The 12248-nt window shown below is 37.7% G+C and overlaps 1 protein-coding gene across 4 annotated transcripts in view; it reads right to left on the bottom strand.

Moving 5' to 3' along the window:
- tbl1xr1a (tbl1x receptor 1a) overlaps positions 1-12248 on the bottom strand; it is a 181134-nt gene that overhangs the window by 4331 nt on the left and 164555 nt on the right. For all 4 annotated transcript variants that reach the window (XM_039758828.1, XM_039758810.1, XM_039758839.1 and 1 more), the window contains one exon: positions 75-172. In XM_039758828.1, coding sequence (XP_039614762.1) covers positions 75-172 — 98 coding nt within the window. The remainder of the gene's footprint in view (positions 1-74; positions 173-12248) is intronic.

The raw sequence follows: 12248 nt of genomic DNA, 5'->3' as shown, positions 1-12248 counted from the left end.
AAATAACAAGTGAAACTGCCATTTGTAACTTGCACTATAGGGCAAAACATACCTCTTAGTTTAAACATACTCACCTTATCAACTCCAGCACTAAGAATAAAATTTCCTTTTTTATTCCATTTCAAAGCAAATATAGGACCTTTATGCTGTCCCAATGTGCTGGCTAGATTACCTAAAAAAAATGAACAAACAGATATTACAAAAAACAGGATTTGGACAATATTGCTGACAAGGTTCACCGATATGTCATATTCTTTATTTTATCAAAAACTCCAAATATGGAAAGAAAAAAATATTTATGTGACTATTCAAACTGAGTAGGTGACATTTTTCTAGGTTTCACCATCCTGTGCTTTAGATGAATCTAAAACTAGAGTGAGGGTGTAAAAATTAAATCTGTGTGAATAAGTGAAAAATCGACTGATCATCTTTTTTGCAGCTAGGTGTAGAGACATGTCATATGGCACTATTGCATACTTTTCCAGTCCACCTTATTAAATGCAAAATGTCTTTCAGTCAGTAGATGGCAGCAAAGACTCACTTGAATTCTGTTGGTCAGTGTGACAGCACTGATTATTGTAATCTACTGGTTTAGAAATGGAGCAACAAGTGTATTTCCAGAAATTAGTAAAAAGTGACCGTTATGAAGTTTAAAAAAATGAATAGTTCTATAAAATCAGTAAAAAGTCAAGTGACCGTTATTAAGTTTAAAAAAGTTAGTTCAATCTGATTTTATTTTCTGGAAATAGTATTCTCCAATAAGACTCCTAACAATGTGAACTGTTCCAGCACAAAAAGCAACTCCCTTAGTCAGCACTCTTGATACAAATATTAATTTATAGGTGTAATTGTTCTAGAAACAACATATTGTTGGGATGCACTCTCAAAGACAACCTGCACAAAATTCATAAAAAATTATTTTGTTTCTGCTCATTAGATTTTTTAATAGTAAATTCCACTAAGTAACAACTGAGCATGCAATCAGTGATACAATAATTCATATAAAATTCTAATTCAACACCATATCCAATCCATCTGGAGAGCTATGAATCTCATTGAGTGTTACTCAGAGAGCTTGAAGCATTTAGATGGTTAACAGTGCCCATCATGCTTACTTTGGAATAACATTAATAAATTCTTGCCAAATTCAAAAAATGCTTTATAAGATTCTTCAAATTTAATATTAGTATTAATATTTTTTTTAAATAGAGCATTTTCAATAAGGTTATAATAGGAGGACTGGGATTATTTCAACTGAAAATTAGGTGATAAACAAGCAATACAGTCACAACAGATTTTGTTTTTTATTATGCAATATTATCTGACCTAGCAATATTCCAAAAACTCCTACAGGGAGACTGGAAGTAGTAGTGACTGAAATAATGTCCGACAGTAAGGCAAAGATTTTTCCCCAATGTGGTCTGAGTATGGGATAATCCCAAAATTTCTGGTGATGCAAGTTAGGTGATTAATGACATTGCTCACAATGTAGAAGGAAAAATATGCAAACACAGGAAAACAAGCAAAACCAAAAATGGACGATAACCAATTACCTGATTTGACTCCAGGATTCTGAAACTATTAGGCAACAGCACTAGCCACTACATGATCCAAATTTCAAAGGTCAATCAATTACAGTCATATGAAAAAGTTTGGGAACCCCTCTCAGCCTGCATAATAATTTAGTCTACTTTCAACAAAAAAGATAACAGCGGTATGTCTTTCATTTCCTAGGAACATCTGAGTACTGGGGTATTTTCCAAACAAAGATTTTTAGTGAAGCAGTATTTAGTTATATGAAATTAAATCAAATGTGAAAAATTGGCTGTGCAAAAATTTGGGTACCCTTGTAATTTTGCTAATTTGAATGCATGTAACTGCTCAACACGGATTACTTGCAACACCAAATTGGTTGGATTAGCTCATTAAGCCTTAAACTTCATAGACAGGTGTGTCCAATCATGAGAAAAGATATTTATTCAATTGCAAGTTGAGCTTCCCTTTGACTCTCCTTTGAAGAGTGACAGCATAGGATCCTCAAAGCAACTCTCAAAAGATCTGAAAACAAACATCGTTCAGTATCATGGTCTGGGGAATGCTGCAAAAAGCTATCTCGGAGGTTTAAATAGTCAGTTTCAACTGTAAGGAATGTAATCAGGAAATGGAAGGCCACAGGCACAGTTAAACTCTGGTCTGGTAGGCCAAGAAAAATACAGGAGTGGCATATGCACAGGATTGTGAGAATGGTTACAGACAACCCACAGATCACCTACAAAGACCTGCAAGAACATCTTGCTGCAGATGATGTATCTGTACATCGTTCTACAATTCAGCGCAATTCGCACAAAGAACATCTGTATGGCGGGCGGCACGGTGGCGCAGTGGGTAGCGCTGCTGCCTCGCAGTTAGGAGACCCGGGTTCACTGCGTGGAGTTTGCATGTTCTCCCCATGTCTGCTTGGGTTTCCTCCGGGCGCTCCAGTTTCCTCCCATGGTCCAAAGACATGCAGGTTAGGTGAATTGGTGATTCTATATTGGCCCTAGTGTGTGCTTGGTGTGTGAGTGAGTTTGTGTGTGTCCTGCAGTGGGTTGGCACCCTGCCCGGGATTGGTTCCTGCCCTGTGTTGGCTGGGATTGGTCCCTGTGACCCTGTGTTCGGATTCAGCAGGTTGGAAAATGGATGGATGGATGGATGGACATCTGTATGGCAGAGTGATGAGAAAGAAGCCCTTTCTACACTCACGCCAAAAACAGAGTCGCTTGTTGTATGCAAATGCTCATTTAGACAATCCAGATTCATTTTGGAACAAAGTGCTTTGGACTGATGGGACAAACATTTAGTTATTTGGTTATAACAAAAAGTGCTTTGCACCTGCTACCTACTGTCAAATTTGGTTGAGGTTCCATCATGCTGTGGGGCTGAGTGGCTAGTTCAGGGACTGGGTCCTTGTTAAAGTCGAGGGTCGGAAGAATTCAACCCAATATCAACAAATTCTTCAGGATTATGTTCAAGCATCAGTCACAAAGTTGAAGTTACGCAGGGGTTAGATATTCCAACAAGACACTGACCTAAAACACAGTTCGAAATCTACAAAGGCATTCATGCAGAGGGAGAAGTACAATGTTCTGGAATGGCCATCACAGTTCCCTAACTTGAATATCATTGAAAATCTATGGAATGATTTGAAGCAGGCTGTCCATGCTTGGCAGCCATCAAATTCAACTGAACTAGAGAGATTTTGTATAGAAGAATGGTCAAAAATACCACCATCCAGAATCCAGACACTCATCAAAGGCTATATGAGGTGTCTAGAGGCTGTTATATTTGCAAAAGGAGGCTGAACTAAGTATTGATGTAATATCTCTGTTGGGGTGATAAACAAAAATCCAAAGAATTAAGAGGAGTTCACAAACTTTTTCATATGATTGTAATATTTTGTTTATTCTTTTCTATTTACACACTGAAGTTGTACTACAAATGTATCTGACGCTTGTGTAGTCTGAAGAGTGAATAGTTTTAATAAGAATTATTTATGAATGCTTTGAAATCACTTCAGCTTCTTTTTTCTGGTTTGGTGCCCTATGACTCAACTGTAGGGGTATGCAATATTGGCCAATAAAATATGGCAGTATTTTGAATCCTTTAAAAACATGTTTGTAAAAATGTGTTATTGATCTAGCTTGGTCTTGATAACAGGATATTAATTGTAGCTTACTAATTAGATTAAAGAAAACAACAGTTAAGGAAAACAGGTTTTATTTATTTACTTAAAACTAAGTAAAATAACACAAAAACATTAAAATCACCAGTCAAAGTGTTACTGAGGTCAAAAAGTGCAAGCAAACCATTTCAAAGTTGTCTACAGGATTTACATAAAAAAACTGCAGTAACACCAACAAGACTACTATAATAAGAACATTTTAAACAGACAAGTACCCTTAATGTAAACAAGATATGAATCCAAAAGGAATAAAATACTAGTCATAATTGATATACCGAGCATGAACATTTCAGTCTGAAAAAACATAAGCTACTCTGCTGTAAGGTTAATTGTGCAGCATAGATTCAAGAACAAAAATTACTCTACTATAGTGTAAAAATTCAAAGTTCTGTCAAATATTACACAGGAAAAAAAAAATAAAAAAACAGCATTTGTAAACAAGTTCTGTCACATTTTGCCCAAAGATACAAAAAAAACCTGTAACATTTTTAAACAAACTACTAACTTAAAACTCTATCCAATATTATCAGAAAGATATCAGAAAAAAATAACAATTGTAAAATTCTGCTGAGGAAGCTTCAAGTTGTGTGACAGAAACACCAGTCTGTCCACAGCATCTGGCTACAGAGCAGCACGGTTACATGGTACATTTCCTCCTGTGCTGAAAGCCTTCTCAGAAGCGCTGTTTGAGTCAGGGATTCACAGGTACTTCTGTGTTTTCCACCACTCAAGTGAATTTACATCACTGTCCACCTCAGGTATCATCAAGTAGCTCTTGTTCTGTGTTAGATCTACGTAGATGGTGCACTGGAAAAGCTACAACTTGGCATTATCGAGGTAATAGATTTGAATCTCACGTTGTCCTTGCATTTAGCACTTTGAGTAGTGAGCTGCAATTATTATTATTACTACTACATAATAAAAACGTACATTTGATGTCAGTCTGTAGCATCCTGTTTAAATTTATGTTATTTGATAGTGTTGAAGGAATAAAAGCAGACATACAAACGCAGTTCAATCATTTCTTCTTGGTATCTTGTTGAGCAAACAGACACGGCAATGTCTATGGTGGATGTCATCGACATGTCATTTGAATTATATTTTTTATTCAATTTTATTATTGGACTCTTGAATAAAACTGAACTTGAATGAGTTTTTTATTTAGTTTTACTCTTGAATACAATCACAGTATGTCATTACCTACCGTGTTTCCCCGAAAATAAGACCTACTCTGAAAATAAGCCCTAGCATGATTTTCAGGCAGCTCTGTAACTTAAGCCCTGGTCAAGATCATCAGCTGAAAAGCAAGATGCCTAAGGGTGGGTTGATACTTCACGCAATGTGACGCTTGTGCCTGAAACATCCATTAAATTCTGAGGACATCTTGCCATAGTATCTCGTAAAAGGATGTTTAATGATTACAGAATTTCCCCTTGGGATTAATAAAGTATCTATCTATCTATCTATCTATCTATCTATCAAACCAGGGATATGCCCATTCCAGCTAGCATTGGGCACGAGTCAGAAACAATCCCTGGGGTATCAGCTCATCGCAAGGTGAACACAAGCATTCACATATACTAACGTCATTTTAGTGCCACTAAATTCCCAAATTCATGCCTTTCGATGGAAAACAGAGCACACTGTGGAAACCCACCAGGGAAACATGCTAACTCCATAAGGATAGCAGCACTACCGCTCTGCCACCGTGTCACCCCCACATGTGTAACTATTAACAGTATTCATATTTAAACAAAGTTAACAATTTATCTGTAAAATGTAACATACATACTTTAATGCATTTCATCATGAAAGTAATATCAAGTATAAATCTAAGGATTCTAAATGTGCAGAGAGCAGGAATATCAGAAATGTAATTTGCTCTGTGTGGCAATTGCTGCTGTCAGCTCAGCTCAGTAGGAAGCCCCAAAAGCATATAGTGTTTAACAACTGGGTCAGTTTTAAGATGACACTTATGACACTCTGCTTTAATGATAAAACAAACTACGAGGTTAAAGTGGGCGTTTCGAGGTTAAAGCCGAAATTTCCACTTTAATCACAAAACAGATAATTTCACCATGTCCTTAATTTTTTTTCTCTGTGGCTCAAATATGCCACCGTACATTCTGATGCTATTGTGAAGGTAAAAAAAAAAGACGGCACAGAAGATGGTATGTGAGACTTTTAAAATGTATTGTGTCATTATGATCGGGAATATGCAACGCTTGAATATAAAAGCACCACAAATGCATTTGTATGTCAGCATTTTGCTTCATCACATCGAACCACGCTCATCGATCCCGTAGGATACTAAAAGCGGTTGGAGTAGCAAGAAATTCAGGCTGGAATTCAGGGTTTGAATGTGGAGAGTTATGACAATATTCCAGAAGAAGATGACATGACTGTATTTGAATAAATGTATATTGTTGTACATGAATAAATATAAGACATCCCCTGAAAATACACCCTAGTACATCTATTGGTGTAAAAATGAATATAAGATCCAAGTCTTATTTTCGGGGAAACACGGTATATAATTCCTTACAAACTCATCAATAGATAAACACTTCAAAACGGACTTCAGCTGTGAGGATTCATCTAACTGAGTGGTAGGGGTGTTGATGCAGGCTGTGTTCTGCTAATCCACACATTTGCAAAACAAAACTGAGCGCTTAGTGCAGTGATAGGGAGCTACTAGCTTCTCGGCATATGTCAGGAAAATTTAAGGAGGTCAGGGACAATGAAAAAAATTGTAAACTTCAGGGATTCTACTGTTATCAGTCTTTTCAAAACCAAACCACCTCCACTAGAGTGAAGATGATCCACATTTTATAATTAAACAATAGAGATTGTGAGGATGTTTATCTCATGACACGGTTTGCTTACTCAGTTATGCAGCTACGCTAGCTTCATTACTTCATTTTTGGTGCACTGAACATGCACGTATGTTCAGTAATCTATATATAAATGATTTGGTTAGAAATATAAATAACACATTGGTTAAGTCTGCAGATGATACAGTGGAACCTCGGTATACGTCCTTAATCCGTTCCAGACCCTCTGACTTATACCAAACAGGACGTATACCAAACAAATTTTTCCCAAAAGAAATAATGGGAAAATGATTAATCCGTTCCCATGAAAAAAAAAAAATCCTATTGCTATTGGCATATTATACATTGATGGGGTTATATAAAATAATTTAAAAACACTGCTTAATACTAAAATACATAAATACAAAAGCAATTAGATGAAATAAATTTTACCTCACTTTACTTTTTAATGACATCTTTGTTTTTCACAATCTTAGATACCGTCGTTCTCGGCAAACGGTATGCAACAGCCATGTCCCGGATACGCATGCCACCTTCATGCTTTTCAACAATCAATTCAAATTTACATAAAAAAAACACAAAATCACGTTGTGACGATGCAGGTTTGCTGTATGCTCCCATCTGCTGCCGGGGAGCCCTTGAATCCTACACCGTCGGTAATGTGCCTCGCTGCTAACCACATCGGTAACAACAAAGCAAGGGGATGGTGAAATAGTGCAAAGTGCTTTTATTAAAACAATTAACAAAACAAGGTGTTCAAATTAAAGTGCAGTCTCCAAAGTTCCAATAAATAATCCATAAAATCAGAAGTGAAATGTGGAGGTTAAAAACAATAGAAAAAAGTCTTCTTAAAAACAAAGTTAAAAGCAGGAAGCATTGTTTAAAAAAAAAAACAACAAGAAGCCCGGTGCCTGCTTCCCAACTGGGGAGTCTCCCTACTTGCAGCTGACCTTCGCACTGCCTGCTTCAGCCACTTATTCCATGCGCGCTCTCGCTCTCTCTCTCTCCTCCGTTCTTTCTTTTTACTCCCCTTCAAGCCAACCCGCGCTTCTGTTTATCAAAATAAGCAGCCCCAGGAACAATCGTAAATGCGGACGGTCCCTCACAAGTGCACTTTAGTGAGAAACGCCCACATCGCTAATCGCCCTGACAACCTTCAGTCACATAACCACCACGCCCCCTCACCAAGCTGCGAGCACGGTGATTATTTATTTTAAAGCTGGACTTTGACAGGAGCTGTGGACCCGCTATATCACACACGTGAAAGTTCACAGAGAGTTATAGCACGGGTTGTTCACTGAATGCTAGCAACTGGCGCACTAACGCTCGTGGGCAGTCGTGGCTTTGTCTCGAGAGAGGTAAACAAGGTTAGCATGCGAGTTGTATTCCAAACATATACCGAGGTACCACTGTATCAAGAAAGGTAGACTGACAAATAATCGATAATCTGTTGAAACTTTACAGAGGGACTTGGACAGCATAATGGATTGGGCAGATTGAATTTAATGTATGTAAATGTAAAGTATTACAAGTAGGACCGAAATATGTTAGATTTGAATACATGAGATCTGAAAACTGAAAGTACAAATTTATGAGAAGAATTTAGTCTAAGTGGACTCATCACTATCAACTTCCATAGAGTGTTCAGAAGCTATTATGAGGGCTAACACACTATTAGGCTATACAGCATGATGTGTAGAGTATAAGTCAAAGGAGGCCATCCTAAAACTTTATAATGTACTGGTGAGGCCTCACCTGACGTGCTGTGTGCAGTTTTGGTCTCCAGCCTACAAAAAAAACACACAATGAAGTGCTAGAATATGTCAACAGATGAGCAACTAGGCCGATTCTAGGACTGCAGGGAATGAGTCATAAGATTAAAGAAAGATTAAAACAGCTAATTGAAGTGTTTAAAATTATGAAGGGCATTACTATAGTAGATAAGTGTTATAGTGGTGAAGAGTTTAAACTGAGTTCAATAAGAACATGTGGTGCACAAGTGGAAACTTGCTAAGGGTAAATTTCACACAAACAGTAAGTTTTTCTTCATACAAAGAACCATAGACACATGGAATATATTACCAAATACTGCAGTAGACAGTAGGCCTTCAGGAACCTCCAAAACTAGACTTGATGTTATTTAGGTTGAATTAAGTGGATAGAACTGGCGAGCTTGTCGGGCTGAATGGCGTGTCCTCATCTAAATATTTCTAATGTTGTAATGTTTTATTCTGCTACGTGAACTGGATTTTACCCAGAGTTCTGGTGTGATGTGTTCATGTAGACAGAAGTACATGTACTTGCAATCCTACTGATTTCAATGCACAGGAGTTACCTTTCGTACCCAAAAATCTTTTTGAAACATATGCAGTGATTATCTCTGCAGTACAGGTTCTCAAGCAGGAATTAACCTTGTATGGTAACGGTTCTCAACCGGTGGTACGCGTACCCCTATGGGTACGGGAAAGGTTATGCAGGGGTACACAGTGACATATAATTTTGCAGGGTTTTTTTTCACATTTTCCTTCTTTTTCGATTTCGCACTCAAAAGTAGAAAAAAAAAGAAGAAAATGTAATGATTGTTTCAATTGGTTTCAATGCTTTAGTTGCATGGAGTAGATTTGCTTCAGAAAGTGGTGAGGCGTGTCAATGCGATTAAAGTTCCAAAAATAAAAAAATTCTGCTATTGCTAGGCCTACAAGCAATAGGTCGGGGGCAACGAGCGAGTCACGGCCCCAGTGGTGTGGTAACTTTTAAGAGAGGACAACCTCTTCAGTGCAAGAAAGGAATTGAAGGTGGTTGTAACGCTTGTGTTCGCATTGTTGGCGGGAAACCCCAAAAATGGTCCAGTGTGGTACCAATGCGTTCGCGAGTGAGTGATTCGGAAGGTGTTGGGTCTTCTGATAAAACAGGCCAAGGAATTTCTCAAAAATGGCATCAGCAGCAGCAAGATAAGAAGCCACCAGAAGATTCATCTGCGGCTAAAAAAATAAGACAATATTCTGCAGAATATTTGGGCTACGGTTTAGTCAGCAATGGTGTGGACCCTCCACTTCCACTCTGTGTCATATGCAACGAAACTCTGTCCAATCACAGCTTGAAACCGTCGCTTCTGAAAAGACACCCGCAAACCAAACATGCGGACTTGAAAGATAAACCGCTGGAATATTTCAAGAGGCAACATGAGAGTATGATGAAAGGCACTGCAATGTTTCACGGATATCTGCATACGTCCGAGAAAGCTGCGTGCCTCATATGAAGTATGTCTTTTGGTAGCGAAAACAAGGAAACCTCATACTATTGTTGAGGAGTTGGTACTTCCTGCAGCACTAAAAATTGCAAAAATAATGATAGACAAGAAAGCAGTCGATACGGTGAAAACTATCCTACATTCAGATGATACTGTATCAAGGAGAATTCGAGAAATGGCGGACGATGTGATCCAGCAAGTCTGTGAGCAGATCAAACTCAGAAAACAATTTGCATTACAACTGGATGAGTCAACAGATGTATCAAACGAAGCTCAGTTGATGATTTTTGTTCGGTATGTTGATCAGGTGAAGGGACTTTCAGAAGAAGTGTTAGCTTGCAAAGATTTGCCGGGAAAAACAACAGCACAAGAGATTTTCAGAATTCTTTCCGAGTGTCTTGCCGCTCATGGACTTGAATGGATGTGGTGTGTTGCTGTGTGCACAGATGGCGAAGCTAACATGACGGGCCACCGAGAAGGCTTGAAAGCGTTGGCGAAAGGGAAAAATCCATCAGTACAATGGAATCACTGCATTATTCATCGACAATCACTTGCCTCGAAACACTTAAACGTAGAGTTCAATGAGACACTGAACACTGTGGTCAAAGTTGTGAACTTTATCAAGTCAAATGCTTTGAACTCTCGGCTCTTTCGACTGGTTTGCCAGGACATGGTTCGGAACATGAAACTTTGTTTTTGCATACCGAAGTCAGGTGGATGTCTCGTGGAAAAGTTTTGAACAGGTTATTTGAGCTCCGACACGAAATTTACGTCTTTCTTAAAGATCAGAAATCTGCTTTTGTAATGCACTTTGATGACGAGCAGTGGTTGTGCAAAGTCGCATATCTTGCCGACATATTTGCAAAAATCAATGAGTTGAATTTTAAACTTCAAGGACAGTCAGCAACATATTTTCTTCCATTGATAACATGCGAGCTTTTCATAAAAAAGTTATCTATTGGAAAAAGAGAATTTCTGCTGGACATCTTGTAATCTTCTCAACAATTTCATGTTTTTGTGAAGACTCAAACATCGAGCTTTCAAGCTTTTCTAATATCAAAGCATTGATCATCGATCATTTGAAGAATCTAGAAAACGAAATTCTCCGATATTTTCCTGAAATCAAAACGGATGATGCCCAGAACAACTGGATTTTGAATCCTTTTTGTGAAAACAATGTTGAGACAGCAGAACTTCATATGACTTAAAAGAGAAATTTTTGAACTTGCGGCAGACAGAACTTTGAAAACAAGAATTGACAGCAATGTGGGACATTTCTGGCACAGTGTGCGTCAAGAATATGAAGACATGAGGAATGCAGCGTTGTCAGCATTGTTGCCTTTTCCATCGACATATTTATGTGAAAGTGCTTTCTCGGCTTTGACCGCAATAAAAACTAAAGAACGAAACCGGCTCCAGCCTGAAGGTGATGTTATACTAGCTGTCACCAGCATCCATCCTCGCATCACATCTTTGATGGCACAAAAACAAGCCCAAGTATCACATTAGAAAGGTAAGCCAAAGCATTTATGAAAATGTTTACTTTTATGCGTGAACTTATGCGCGAGGGGTACCCGCGGACATACTTTCACACCGTTTGGGGGTACAATCGTGAAAAAGGTTGAGAACCAAGGCTGTAAGGTATGCCTCAGTATAACACAAGGCAGTTATATACGCTCATTCAACAACTTTTCATATTGTACAAATACACAGATCGTGACCAAGCTACAAGTTACATCCATTTCAGAATATTACTTAGAGTAAAGAAAAATAAAAAATACTTTTAATTTAGACTTATGTTTCTGGTATGCATATAACAGCTTTACTGCTCGTACTTGTCCAAAGAAGATCGAAGTACATACTCAGACAACAGTAATTGTTTCCAGCAAGTAATACAGCTGCAAAATAATGTAGGTTAAAAAAATCTGCAGTGAAAAATACCTATACAATTTCAACCCAGTAAACCTGACATTATTCATAATAAGCAATTTGTTTATATAACTGCTGCGGAACACAAACCAAAAAAGACACTGTGATGGTGGGGAATTATGTGGAAATGTATCACCTTACTGCAAATTACCATGCCTCTATGTGAAATTGCTAGAGTCAAATTTTATACATATCATCCCTTTAAATACAATAGCCACTGGAAGTTCCAGACTGCCCTATTTCATCATCTCACTCTTCAATTAATTGCACTAATTGCATTTAGTGTGTGCTTTCAGAAGCTTTGAAGTTTTCTTTTGGAATGAAAACAGTTTCTTTTGACCGAATTTTTTAACTTTAGAAAAAAAGTCATATTGATTAAGATCTGCTAAGATCTATTTCTAAGCTGTGCATTTCAGCAGTAATTTTGTTCAGTTTTTTGAAAATATTCATTATTGATTGAGGAAGAAAACAATTAGCAATAATCACAGCAAGTTTCCAATAAACATTTGAAATA

The sequence above is a fragment of the Polypterus senegalus genome, chromosome 1 (assembly GCF_016835505.1).
Source record: "Polypterus senegalus isolate Bchr_013 chromosome 1, ASM1683550v1, whole genome shotgun sequence".
NCBI classification, from domain to species: domain Eukaryota; kingdom Metazoa; phylum Chordata; class Cladistia; order Polypteriformes; family Polypteridae; genus Polypterus; species Polypterus senegalus.
The sequence above is the reverse complement of the archived record's forward strand: the minus strand, read 5'-3'. Positions and strand labels throughout refer to the sequence as shown.